Raw genomic sequence first — 13259 nt, 5'->3', positions numbered from 1 at the left:
TCACCGTCAAGAAAAATACCCCAGAGGTCGAGAAAAGGGCCCCCACATCCACTAAGCTGTGGGTAGCCCTGATCCTTCCAACACACGCCATTCTCCAATTCCACCACGGTGGTTGCCCTTCTCGAGAGAAGAGACGGCGTGCACTCTGCGTGCGCTACTTCGGAAATTCTCGACGATCCTTCTTTTCCCAATTAAACTAAAACTTTTTTGGGGGCAGCTGGTGTGGTCGATCATACCTTCGTGAAGGTTGATCCCAACACTCTTATTGACCCCCTGACAGGCTTTAATAAAATTCGCGTGTTTGCTATGTATAGACTCGTGGAGTGTCTTTATAAGAGCCTATCTGTGCCCCCTCTTTGGTTCTATTTTCTCTTCAGTCTTCTTCAGCGTTTCTTCAAGATTCTTCCAACACTCAACCTTCCACCAAAACATGTCTACTGGCAATCCCTCTTCCTACACATCATCTTCACCTTTGGCCTCTCTTTACCCTACTATTGAGGGCACTCCCGCCATCATGAACAACATGAACAACGCCAACCAGTACCGCATCACTTCTGGCGTAGGCATGTCTCTGCCCACCACCTACACCCCCACCACCCATCGCGTTAGCAAAGCCAAGAAGGGCAAGCGCGTGCACGTCTGCGAGTATCCCAGATGCCAAAAGGTATTCTTATCGCTTGTCTCGAAAAAACAAAGACCCAATCTAATCTCGCAATAGGTCTTCACTCGGGCTGAGCACCGCCGGCGGCACGAGATACGCCACTACTCCAAGAAATCCTATCCGTGTACCTTCCAGGACTGCAAGCGGGTCTTCCACCGGTCCGACTACCTTACTCGCCACCTGGAGAAGCAGTAAGTAGCTCAAACCCCTTAACTCACATTTCCCTAAGCTAACAATTTGTTCCACAGTGAATGCGGAGTCCGAGTTCCCTCGCGCAATCCATCCACCAATTCCAACTCGTCCCGAGTCCAGCAGACTTCGCAAACGCGCTCTGCCGATGTCGCCGTGGAATCCATCATCCAAATCAACGCGGCCCCAACATCCTACCCCAACACCTGGACCAGCATGGAAGCCTCCCTGCCACCAAATCCCGCATGGTTCAACCAGATCCCAGACTCCGTCGAAAGTGGCCATTTCTACTCCACCACCCCTGAGCTGAGCGACTCTCCTATCCCAATGGCCGATTTCGCCAGCCCCGCCGCCTCTCCCGCATCCTTCATCTACGAGCACCCCCAGATCCTTGACCCGTATCTCCACGGCCCTGCCTCGGACGTGGGTTCGGGAGTTGGCTCGCCTGTCCCCTGGGAGAAGATGGAACACTACATGCTCCCATTCCACTATGAGCCTGTTCCGAAGCACGATATGGCCCACTCTCCTCCTTTCCAGTACACGTCGTGGTCTAGCCCCGACAGCTTTGCTTCTCTGCATGACTTTTCGGTTTCCCCCATGGTCTACGGTCAGCCCGCTATGTGCTGATTGATCGACGTGTTGACTATTTTACGCGTTTTATGTGTTTCATTGCGTTTGTACGATACCTAAAGGACCATCGGAGTTGCCCTGTTCTTTCCCCCTCATGTTCAGGAAACATTTGAGATTTGTTTTTGGTGTTGTCTGAAGAATTCTGCGCGTGTATATAGAAGACGGTGATATCGGGTTACAGGGACCACGATTATGTATTATGAATAATCCATTTTGTCAGACTATAATATCTTTCAACTATCAGTTAAGATAAAATCATTGGAGAAGTCGGACAGCTGTCGTCGGACTAAAATTTAGGGTTTTCAAATAAACTTTGCTGGCTTATGTGATGTACGTGTGTAGATTCAGCCTTGCGATACAGCCTTGCGGTACAGCCTTGCGCAAGATGAACAAGATAAGCTTAAGTTGTAGACTAATCGGAACCTCACAAAATGCACAACTCTCCTTATATTCAACTACCACATCCGTAATATGTCAAAACGAGATGCTCGATAAATGTACATTCACGCTCCGCTCCTCACCAGCTGTACACTTGCCACATATGAGCCCATCTCCTTACAAACGAACCATACCAGCCACAAAAGCGGCCAGAACGATACCAAACAGAGAAGAAAAGTAAGAAGAAGCGGCCGAGGTGGACATAGCAGTCGAGGAAGAGGGGGAAGCATTAGCGCTAGTAGCAGCAGCAGCAGAGCTAGACAGCTTTGCCGACGCCAGAGCCGAAGACCTGGCCGTCGAATTGGACGACGTCGACGGGCCAATCAAGTTGGTGGGAGTAGTGCCATTCGACGCCTTGATGCTGGTGTACGAGCCCGTCTTATCGGTGTACTTGTACGACTGCGCTGGGTTGTAGTTGATGATGTTGACCGACTCAACGTACATGGAGAACGGCCCGGTAGTGTAATCTGTCTGTCCACCAGCCCACTCGATGGTACCCTCCGAGTTGCTCGGGTCACCGCCGGCCCAGATGCCGATTTTGACGCGCATCGGCGTCTGTGGGAAGTTGGTGCCGTCCACTGCGGCGGCGTAGTCCAGCGTGCGCACCACCTGGCCGTCTAGGAGCCAGTCGATCTTGCTGGACGTCCAGTTCACGGCGTAGCTGTGGAAGGTTTCCTCGGGGCTAGAGACGCTGACTTTCGTGTCGCGGTCGTAGCTGGTCGTGTTACCTTTGCCGAAGTAGTCGGTCTCGATCGAGCTGTCATAGGTACTAATTTGCTCCTGCAATTTGTGTCAGCTGGAAACGTAGTATAGCGCAAGAACGAACATACCCAATCGATCTCGTCAAGGTCATCAGACTCCATCACCGCCGTGCTGATGATGCCCGTACCATTGGCCGCTCTCATCTTAATCTCCACATAGCCGAAGAAGATGTAGAAATCGCTCTCGATGGTAGGTGCATCACCTTGCTCAGCGATGGTGAACTTGGCTCCGAGAGAGGTACTCTCCACAGTGCCGGCAGTGGTATTCCAGCGCTTGAAGGCGGATGAGCCAGTGGTAAAATCAGTGTTGAGTTGGTACTGGTTCAGACCAGTGTCGGCTTTGCAGGTTTCTAGGAATTGTTAGCGACAACATGCTGCATTGGGCAGAGACACAAAAACACACCCTCTAGCGGGTTGCAGCTGGTATAAGTTTGGGCAGCACCAAGCTGGACGGACGCCGCGATTACTGCAGCCCACTGCAGATAGGACTTGAAAGCCATGGCACGGTTAATAAGACGATGATAACAAACGAGCGTAAAGCCTGAAAACGAGGGTAATCTGCAATTGAAAGAGATGAGATATGTACAGCGAACACACGGGGATTGGATGGGTACGTCCGCTGGTTATATGGTAGACAAAGAAATCTCAGCTATCAACAGACAATGAAAAAAGAGTACCATGTTTCTTTATTTAGATGGGTACATGTTTGGTCGTCATCCCGGGAACGAAAAGAATGCGCGGATCATGGATATTATTGGCTGAGAACAGTGGGGGCACGATGATGGCCGTCACACATTCAGTCAATGGCCAGTCCCAAAAGCCACTAGATGGCCAACTGAAAAGCTTAGGTGGTTGATGACGGTAGAGCTTGCGCGTGTTGCCCCAGTTGCTTGTAGTTTACGTGTGCAAAGTCGCCCCATCCGGTAACCCGGGCCGAGCCCTATCAAGGGAGAACACTGTTTTCATGACGCAAAAGGAATTCTATTCAGAAAAGGTCAATAGTAAACAATTCATTTGGGGGTTGACAGTTATTACTGTCGTTTAAATATATGATGCGGTAAGTCTCAGCCCTGGTCGCTGGCTGACCTCGCTGTACCGTTGGCCGTGGGTATACCCACTATCGGTGGGTACTTTCGCAATAGCTCAAGCTGCAGGTGATTTGTTCAGAGTCTAGATTGTCTCAGATCAAACTCCGGTTTCTCTTTACACTATTATCCGAATTAGGCTTCCATGCATTACAAGGAAATTGTTTCATAGAGAGTACAACCGAGTGCAATATGCGTCTGTTTCTGTTCTGTCGGGCTTCACGTTCACTGACTGGAGGGCCCTCACCAGGACCTGGACTCCACCCACTTCTTGTCAGTCGGTATCCTTAAGAGGCATCGAATCTCTATATCGCCGGGGCTATCGATCCGGGGCTCAACCGCAGCGGAGTCGCATGTGGTGCCATGCCAACCGATCGTATGTGCTGCATTCCATCATGCACAATCCCGAATGCCCCACCCGCGAGCTCCTGGTATTGGAACCCTCGCTGTCAATGTTCACCCAGATCTGAAAACATACTGTAGCAACAATTGGTAGAAATCAGTTTTAAGGTCAATTGGTACAGATCTATTAGTTCTGTGGATATAACTACTAGGGGAAATAAAGAATAGCCTGCTTGAAATAGATCAACCTAGATGCAAGGCAGTAGCGTAACTCCAACATCGAGAAGGAAGTAAAATAATCAGTCGATCAATAAGTTCACGCTCTTTCCAGAACCTAACCTGGCTTATCGAGGTAGTGATCCGGCTTTTCTAATAGTTGCCTCTAGCATTGGTGGTGTGATACTGCGCGGTCTGCCCGCTCGAAGGGGAGGAGCTCTAATATCGCCGAACTGTCGTAGGTTACTACGGATGGTAGTAACATAACACGGGCTACATCTAGCGGACTTAGCGATCTGGGATGCAGTCAGTGATTTGCTCAATATCATATTGCGAATGCACTCTCGAGTAGCAGGGCCCAGACAAGGGGCGACTCTGCACTCTGGGTGTTCATCTTCACAATGGATCTGCCTCTAAGACTGTTTTCTGCAAGGCCAGAACATTCCTAAGCACATCAATTACCAAACTTTTCACTCCATACACCAGAAGAGAAGAACAGCGACTCCGCAACAGATCCCGAAATCTACATTTTGCAAAACAGTACAATTACGCCGAAAGTGTCCATTACTTCTAGGTCGAGTGAACACACAGCGGATGATGCGATTAGAATGGAATTGATTTGATTTGCTATAGATCTCCCCTGGAGAGGAGGCTGCATGCATGGTGGATGAAGAAAAAAAATTCAACAGTTTCCGATGCGGGGAATTGAACCCCGGGCTACCGTGTGAGAGACGGTGATGTTACCACTACACCACATCGGAGTTGTAATATCTGCTAGGACTCGGTTAGGCTACATGATCGAGAATACTTTTTTACTAACAAATAGACTCTCGAAAACGAAGACTGGGACAGGAATAAACTATTTCGCATGAACCACACTATTTATGAAAGCGAATGAAAACGACATTAGAATAGGAATTGAGATTCTGACCATTGAAGCCCACGCCAAAGAGATGCTGGCCTGATTTACGACATGCTTGCAATTGCAGCAGGAAGGCCTTCCATGTTTTCCAAAAACACGCCAAACTCATTCTTCACCTTCAGCATGTCTTCGTCAATATCATCAGTCCAGCGATGAACATAGATGGTCTTCATTCCAACACTCTGGGCTCCTCGCAGGTCATATGCATGCGCTGCGACCAGAACTACTTCCTCCGGCTGAAGCTTGACAAGCTGCAAGGCCTTGTTGTACGCTTCAGGACTAGGCTTGTACACACCCAGCAACTGACTTGAAAACAGCATATTGAAGCTCAATCCCGACGAGCGAGTAAGATCAAGTTGGAGACGAGTCGTGCCATTCGCGTGAACGAAAACCTCAAGACCAAGATCTTCCCGGATGCTCTGGATTGCTTTTCGGACCTCTGGCCACGCTGGCTGGGCATGCCACGCTGCAATTAATTGTTGTTTGACGTCAGAGGTAAAATGAGGTCTTTGGTCTGGAAATTGTTCGAGAACAAGGCTCAGCACACGGGAAAGCGTTATGTCGATGTCTTCAGGCTCAAGGTTTTGAAGGAACCGCTTGTTGATCTCGATAAAGTATTGTCTGCGCCATTCAAGAGCTAATTTGGAAGCATCTTCCTTGGCGATCGCGGGAGGGCATGATCCTACCACGCTGCTGTGCCAGTCGAGGCAGGTGCCCATGAAATCGAAGAAGACTGCTTTGATTTTGCGTTGTTCTGTAGCCATAGTAGTTGATGGTAGACTCGATACGTTCGACAGAATAATGCGTAAGAGATGACAAGAACTGATCAGGATAAGTCTAAGACCGTCTGATAGTATATTTGAAAGAGATCTTGAGATCAAAACTCTGGCACGAAGCTTGGTTTCGACGATTTGATTATAAATACAACGGCAACCAAGGAGGCGTAGCAATTGCGCTCGCGCACCCAGCTGAGCGGGACCCGTAAGCTCACGGGGACTCAGGAAATTCTGACTAATGTTGGGTGAGGCTCAGCTCTGTCACGGGCCAAAGCCCATCCATCCTACTGAGGGTTTGCCTAGTGAAAATCTACCAAAAAGTGTGCGCATCGCGATCATGAACATAATGTATAAGAGCGTGGGCGTTGAATGCTGGCGAGCATTCAATTTGAGTTGATCAATTTGAGTTGACCTTTCGGTCGAGGGGAATAGCCTTCGAATCCACACAATTGGTTTGACCACTTCACAAGCTCCTACGAAGTGCACGGGACCCAAATTGGGAGTTATACCATTCAAATCATAGTAATATAACAACTGGCAAGTTTTGGGCTCACTACCCTAAGTTTGAGGACTGTTCGAAAGATCTTCCCTTCTGCAGGTTAGGGTTTTGTGTTCACGTGACCGGTTTCAAATGCCTTCCCACTTCGTTGTTTTGAGATTAAGGTTGAGCTGTACATTTCAAGACTACAAGAAACTAGATATGCATATAGGAAAAAAGAGTTATGAATAGAATGTAACGATATTCTTTTTAATCTATCATGTAAAGGTCATTATTATCATGTCTCAACAGTGCCATGTATGGGACCGAGGACGGAATCCAACTCCAGTATATACAGAAAGGAGAACATTTCACCAACCAGGTCGTGGGGTTGGTATGCTTTTTTGTATCATCTTCACAATGACAGGAACACAGAAATTCAAACATGGGCATGGGCATGGGCGTTTTTACGCCAGCCTGTATGTGGTGGAAGGGGGAATCGACAATGCCGCTCATAAAACATCAAGGCCAAAAAGGTATCACAACAACGCCAGGATAATGCAACGGGGAGGGGTAGAACCAAGGAAAGGAGATCACTGGGCTGCCGGCGACAGCTGTGTCTGCAATGCCTGCGACAACGCCTCCTCCTGGCGCTTGCGCTCCATCTCCATAAGATACATGGCGTACTTGGAGCGGGGGTTGTGAATACCGCACTCGGACTTCTGCTTGCCCTTCCAGCGACCGGAACGCTCGTCCTCGGTGTCAGAGACGGGCTGGGTCGAGTGCCAGTCGCCGACGCTCTTGTAGCCGCGGTCCAGAAGTTCGTTGTAGGGAACGTTATGTTCATTGACGTACTGCTTGACCTGGTCGAAGGACCAGTTGGCGAAGGGGTTGACCTTGATCAGGCCGGCCTCGTCGACCTCGATGATGTCAAGGTCACCACGCTTGCCACCCTGGCTGCGGCGGCGGCCGGTGAGGACGGCGTGGACATTCATTTCGCGGTAGGCACGCTGGGCGGGCTCCACCTTGGCGACCCAGTCGTACAGTTGGTCGTCAGTCTCCCAAAGACGGGAACCATACTTGGCCTCGAATTCAGCGGTACTCTCGACGTCGGCGGGCTTGTAGACGTGCACGTTGTTGTGGGGATACCTCTTCCGCACACGGTCGACGAGTGCAAGAGTCTCAGAAAAGTGGTACTGAGTATCGAGGAAGATGAGGTCGACCATCTGTGGCCGTGGGACATCCAGCTTGGAGAGCATGTCCAGAGTGACGAGTCCAGTCAGCCCAAAGGCGGTGGTCTGGAAAAGATGAGGGAGCGAGGTGATGCACCATCGCAGGACATCTGGTGATTATGAGTCAGTGTTTGTGTCAAGCGGGGTTGGGGAATGATCAGAATACGAACCTTGGGGCTCGAGGAACTGGAGTTGGCGGTTGAGAAACTGGAGGTGAGGCTTCGTGAAGACAATCTCAGGGATATAGTCTACACTGGAAGAACCGCTCACGTATCCAGACTCGGTGGCGGCATCTCGAGAGTCAGGAATGATCTCTGAATCCGAGGGGTAACTGATGGGCATCTTGGCCGGCATTTTCGGGTGCTCAATGTGCGGGCGTCAGATAGAACAATGCAATGCAAGTATAGATCAGAGGCTTGGAGCTGTAAATGGGACCAAGAACACAACTTGGGAGGCACGAAAGAGCTTGAGGATGGAGTCTGAGATGACAATGGTAGGAATATAAGGAAACGCCGGGGCAATCACGACATCATCTCGGATTTTCGTGCCTGGCATCTTCCATCCGATGCCCTCTGGCCCACTGCCGGGCCATTCTGCCGACTCAGCAATCACGACATTGCGGATGACCGCCTGCTGCATCGAGGAGCTTGCTGAAAAATTCAATCACGCAATACCTGCGCTTTGGGTCGCTGTGGGTCCCCGGACCCCAACATCTCCAGCCAAAAGCCGGTTCCAGTGTGACGCTGCTATGATGGCTGAGAAATCAGGCTGAACACCAAAGGAATCTCTTCGAAAGCTCCGGTCTTCCCGCCACGACGCTGGGAATCCGAGCTGACCAATGCATGCTGCCTGGGGACGCTGACCAATCCACCCTGGGGCTTTTCTTGTTTGAGACCCTGGAATGCTGTTAGCGGGTTTCTAGAAGATCGATCGAAACTGGGTTTACCTCCACAGAGTTCCGATCATCATGATGTCAAGCTATGTTGCGGTTCAGAGGCCATGGGGGACCGAGATGAGGTGCCAGTGCCAGCTCTGCTTTGGTCCGATCGTATGATCGTATGCTGTGATCCCGGGTCAGGTGACTGCTTATTCATACACAAGTATAAGTTAACTGACGACATTGTTATTGAATGTAGGGCAAATCCTGCCTTGGGATGAGCTATAGAAATGGTTGTCAAAACCGTTGTAGGGAAAGCCGGTAGATGAGTCTGCAATGGTACCAACTCGGATGGATTCCTGCTCCGTAATCCGTACGAGAAGACCCTGAGCACTGATCCGAAGGAGGTACTAAAAACATAGAGAAATTGGCCAAAAATAGCTTTATATGGTTTAGTCTGTAGCAATAAACATCAAATCTGCAAATATCAAGTTCGTGGGGGTTACTGCCTGACGGTTCTCGTGAATCCTCCTGGAAACAATACAGCATTGACTATCACTATCATTGACGTTATGAAGGGCCTCCTCCGCCGCCTCCATCATAATCAAGAGCGACCGGTTATCGTCCCGTCGTCCTGTATCTCGCTCTATTCAGGAACCCGACTAGACCATATTAATATCAGCGATGCACACCTGGCTGCTTGCAAACTGTTTAACGTATACGATAGCTTGACGATCATGTGACCATCTGACGGGAGGCCACGTGCACGTGCCCGGCTTTTTTTTGGCCATCAACAAGTGACCGAACGTGTTATACTGCGTTTCTCTCCTATTGCGGGAGGATCCTCATTCTTTGAATACCTTGCGCTCCTTCTACGCTCCACCCAGAACACAAAATGGCCGACTCGAACTCCCCCCGCCCGACACGGCCATCGCTAGGCGAGATGCGAAGCCCGTCGTTCATCCAGGACCACCAGCAGTATAAGCCGCCGCACCAGGTCAGCCAGAATATCGGCGAGGTCCTGGGCAGCCACTTGGACGAGAGCATGTCGACCCTGGCCCTAAACTCCAATCCGATCAGCCCGGACCCCGAGAAGGTCACCGACAGCGGTATCATCCACAGCATCTTCAACCACCAGTCAAACCTCCTTCCCAGCGGCACACCGCGAGTAGTGGCGACCATCTTCTACAAGTCCTCGAGCCCCATCCACCCCCATTTCCACCCGGATGTGTCCCCAAATCTTGTGCCTGGCGACAAACTGCCTTCCCCCGATATTCCTGAGGGCTCCGCCCCAACAGTGGATATGGACAAGATCCCGCGCGAGCCGCCAGCCCCGGAACCAGAGCCGTTGGATCACCTGTATGGGCCGTTTGTCTCGCAGATGTGCTTGACCAATTTCCTTCAGATTATCGAAACCCTGCCCACGCCCTACCGGCGCATGAACACTTCGCACCGCTGTCTAGATCGCAACGAGCAGCCTCGTGTGGTTGAGGTCACGTTCTCCCCGCCGCCAAACCCGGAGTATCTCTCGTTTGCGGATCTGCGCAAGCATGAAAGTATCTGGCGGTTTGAGCGCGAGTGGAATGTCGAGGTTGTCCTGCAGATGGAGGGCGTTTTCCGTCGGCATAAGCGTCTGGCCGTATTTGATATGGACAGCACCCTTATTCAGAACGAGGTTATTGATGAGATTGCCCGCGAGATCGGGGTGGAGAAGGAGGTTTCTGTATGTCGTTTGCTTGGACATGTATCGGACAAAAGCTGACTGTGATTCCCAGGAAATCACCGACCGGGCAATGAACGGCGAGCTGGACTTCGCCGCTTCCTTGAAAGAACGCGTGGCTCTTCTCAAGGGCGTCCCTGCAAACGTCTTCGAGAAGCTGAAGGGCGTTCTCACCATCTCCCCCGGCGCCCGGGAACTCTGCCTCGCATTGAAAGCCCTTGGATACAAGATTGCAGTGCTGAGCGGCGGCTTCCAGCCTCTGGCCGACTGGCTCGCCGGAGAACTGGGCATCGATTATGCAGTCGCCAACCACGTAAGGCACAATAAACATACCGCAAAAGTAGTCTTTCCCGCTGACCCATCCCCGATGTAGCTCGAAATCGACGAGACCTCCCAGACCCTCACAGGTAGACTGGTAGACTCATATCCGATCATCGATGCGACTCAGAAGTGCGCTTTGCTGCAAAAGATCGCAGCCGATAACAACATCCCCATTTCTCAGACCATCGCTGTCGGCGACGGCGCCAATGATCTCCTGATGCTTCACGCTGCCGGCCTCGGTGTCGCCTGGCGCGCCAAGACCAAGGTCCAGCTTGAAGCACCGACTCGCATCAATGGTGAGAGCATGGTCGATCTACTCTACTTGCTCGGTCTGGACCATGAGGATGTTTTGGATTTGACCTCCAAGACAAACTAGACAGACAGTGTCTCCAGAGTGGATTGACTTTTGATAAACATCCATCTCCTTCATAGGAGCCAATTATGCTCTTCACCTCGAGCTTACGGTCCCACTAGGACTGGAGATCATGCAGAAGAAGCCTGGAATTTCGTGAGTCTAATTTCTATATAACAGCACCGAGTTGGGAGCAGGGGAGCTCTGGGTATCTGGTCAGGATCTGGTACATATGGCTTAGGCACGATGATGCCAATGTGGCCACCGGCACAGGGGTTGGTCCTTTTTTTTTTGGATCATTCGGATTATATTTGTGTGCAGGAGTATACGCGAGGAGTACACGGAGGAGTTCTCGCACAGATATGATATGAACATGGACGGGCACCCCAGCATTAGCAGGTGGGGGAGCACATAGAAGTTACGTTTGATATGGAGCCAATGGAGAGATACCAGCCAGTATTTGCAATCATTATTCTTGTTGGAACAAGTAGGTAAGATGGCCGTGCCGAGGGTTGACGTCTCAAGGATTGATGCATAGTTTCCAAAAGGTGGATTGGATTGGATGATGATACAAAGTAAAGCACTTCCGATGTTGAACGAGAAGAAACAACCAGCCCCTGCATAAATGAGAAATAAAAACGAAAACCCAGCTCAGGACAATGCAAATAAGCGCCAATACGACACGGAAGACAAAGCAAGACATGACGAAGATATAAAGGATTTGTGGTCTATACAAGTGTTTTTCGAGGCAAAAAGCAAAAATCATCGAGTAGCCTCGTCAGCCGCCGCAACATTCTGGCTAACCGCACGCTCCGTAGTTCCCGAACCAGCACGTCGCTTCTTGAGAACGTTCTCGATGAAAGCCTCACCGGCCTTGTAGCTGCTGCGGACCAAGGGTCCCGAGGCACAGTAGAGGAAGCCCATGTCGAGAGCGCGCTGGCGCCAGAGCTCGAAGCGGTCCGGGGTGACATACTCGTGGACAGCCATGTGGCGTTTTGTCGGGCGCATGTACTGGCCGAACGTGACGACATCCACGTTTACAGCGCGGAGCTGGCGAAGCGCGTCCCACAACTGCTCGTCCGTCTCGCCGAGACCCAGCATGAGCGAGGTCTTAGTGATGAGATCGGGTTTCGCGGCCTTCGCAGCGTCGAGGACGCGGATCGATTGCTGGAAAGTAGCGCGACGGTCACGGACGTAGGGCGTGAGAGCCTCGACGGTCTCGACGTTGTGCGCGTACACGTCCAGCCCGGACCGCGCAACCAGCTGCGCCATCTCCACATCGCCCCGGTAGTCGCCCGTCAGACACTCGACCAGGATATTGGGCGCTTTCTGTTTGATTTTTATAACCGTCTCGGCGAAGTGGCGGGCGCCGCCGTCGGCCAGGTCGTCGCGGTCCACGCTCGTGAGCACCACGTACCCGAGACCCCAGCGCGAGATAGCTTCGGCCGTATTTTCAGGCTCGTGCGGGTCTAGCGGCGGGGGTGCGCGCGAGGTCTTAACGCTACAGAAGCGGCATCCGCGCGTGCAGGTATCGCCCATCAGCATGATGGTGGCCGTAGCGGCAGCCTTGTCGTTGCCGCCCCAGCAGTCGGAGATATTGGGGCATCGGGCTTCTTCGCAGACGGTGTGGAGGTTCAACCCGCGCAGATCCTTCTTCAGACGCTGGTAGTTTTTCGAATCTGGGATCGGGGTCTTCAGCCACGAGGGCAGACGGGTCATTTCCTTCTTGCGTCCGGCTGGCCCGACCAGCGCGGTTTTGAGCGCGTACGCCTCGGATGGGTCGAGCGGTGCATTGTCGGTGTCCCCGGATACGAAATCGGAGAATGAGGGACCGGCATTCAGCTTATCTTGGAAGGTCGTTCGAGGTCGCCGGGTGACTCCTGGGGTATCGGTGGTGGTGGTGGCGGAGGAGGGATCGGTCGTTGCGTAGCCTCGACATCCTACCGAGAGAGACGGACGAGAGACGGAAGCTCTCACGGAGGATGATAGATGTCGCAGACTTCGTGAAGATGCTGCCATTGTGTGTTGAGTGTGTTTGTGGTGTCTGGGGGATGCGCAGAAATGAGTCGGAGTTGGGTTTGCCTTCTGATAACGGCAAAGTCACGTGGAGATAAATAGTTTCCCGGTAGCCCTATCGGAGTGCTTGGATTGAAACCAACAGAGTAGACATTACCTCCCAGGTAGATGGGATTACAGCGTATTGGCACAATAATCACTGAATAATTCATTATGATTATGGTTGCTAAGTTCCAGACTAAT

At 51.5% G+C, this 13259-nt stretch overlaps 6 protein-coding genes and 1 non-coding gene across 7 annotated transcripts; 2 read left to right on the top strand and 5 right to left on the bottom strand.

Annotated features, from left to right (window-relative positions):
* Positions 1–430: 430 nt before the first annotated feature.
* PFLUO_LOCUS704 (uncharacterized protein) lies at positions 431–1477 on the top strand (the record flags this gene model as incomplete). The annotated part of the gene is made up of 3 exons (XM_073784678.1): positions 431–664; positions 719–852; positions 910–1477. 3 exons carry the CDS (start codon positions 431–433, stop codon positions 1475–1477), a joined length of 936 nt encoding a protein of 311 aa, XP_073634800.1.
* A 558-nt stretch (positions 1478–2035) lies between these two features.
* PFLUO_LOCUS703 (uncharacterized protein) lies at positions 2036–3179 on the bottom strand (the record flags this gene model as incomplete). Its single annotated transcript, XM_073784667.1, has 3 exons — positions 2036–2698; positions 2749–3029; positions 3083–3179. The coding sequence occupies 3 exons, from the start codon at positions 3177–3179 to the stop codon at positions 2036–2038; spliced, it is 1041 nt and encodes a 346-aa protein (XP_073634799.1).
* A 1833-nt stretch (positions 3180–5012) lies between these two features.
* Positions 5013–5083, bottom strand: PFLUO_LOCUS702. The gene has a single exon. It is a non-coding gene; the product is annotated as a tRNA-Glu (tRNA).
* Positions 5084–5288: 205 nt separating this feature from the next.
* PFLUO_LOCUS701 (uncharacterized protein) lies at positions 5289–6008 on the bottom strand (the record flags this gene model as incomplete). The annotated part of the gene is made up of 1 exon (XM_073784654.1): positions 5289–6008. One exon carries the CDS (start codon positions 6006–6008, stop codon positions 5289–5291), a length of 720 nt encoding a protein of 239 aa, XP_073634798.1.
* Positions 6009–7091: 1083 nt separating this feature from the next.
* On the bottom strand, positions 7092–8084 carry PFLUO_LOCUS700 (3'-phosphoadenylsulfate reductase; the record flags this gene model as incomplete). The annotated part of the gene is made up of 2 exons (XM_073784643.1): positions 7092–7840; positions 7901–8084. 2 exons carry the CDS (start codon positions 8082–8084, stop codon positions 7092–7094), a joined length of 933 nt encoding a protein of 310 aa, XP_073634797.1.
* Positions 8085–9502: 1418 nt separating this feature from the next.
* On the top strand, positions 9503–11024 carry PFLUO_LOCUS699 (Phosphoserine phosphatase; the record flags this gene model as incomplete). The annotated part of the gene is made up of 3 exons (XM_073784632.1): positions 9503–10330; positions 10383–10640; positions 10701–11024. 3 exons carry the CDS (start codon positions 9503–9505, stop codon positions 11022–11024), a joined length of 1410 nt encoding a protein of 469 aa, XP_073634796.1.
* A 738-nt stretch (positions 11025–11762) lies between these two features.
* On the bottom strand, positions 11763–13019 carry PFLUO_LOCUS698 (uncharacterized protein; the record flags this gene model as incomplete). The annotated part of the gene is made up of 1 exon (XM_073784621.1): positions 11763–13019. One exon carries the CDS (start codon positions 13017–13019, stop codon positions 11763–11765), a length of 1257 nt encoding a protein of 418 aa, XP_073634795.1.
* Between the last annotated feature and the right edge of the window lie 240 nt (positions 13020–13259).

Source organism: Penicillium psychrofluorescens, assembly GCF_964197705.1.
Source record: "Penicillium psychrofluorescens genome assembly, chromosome: 1".
NCBI classification, from domain to species: domain Eukaryota; kingdom Fungi; phylum Ascomycota; class Eurotiomycetes; order Eurotiales; family Aspergillaceae; genus Penicillium; species Penicillium psychrofluorescens.
The sequence above is the reverse complement of the archived record's forward strand: the minus strand, read 5'-3'. Positions and strand labels throughout refer to the sequence as shown.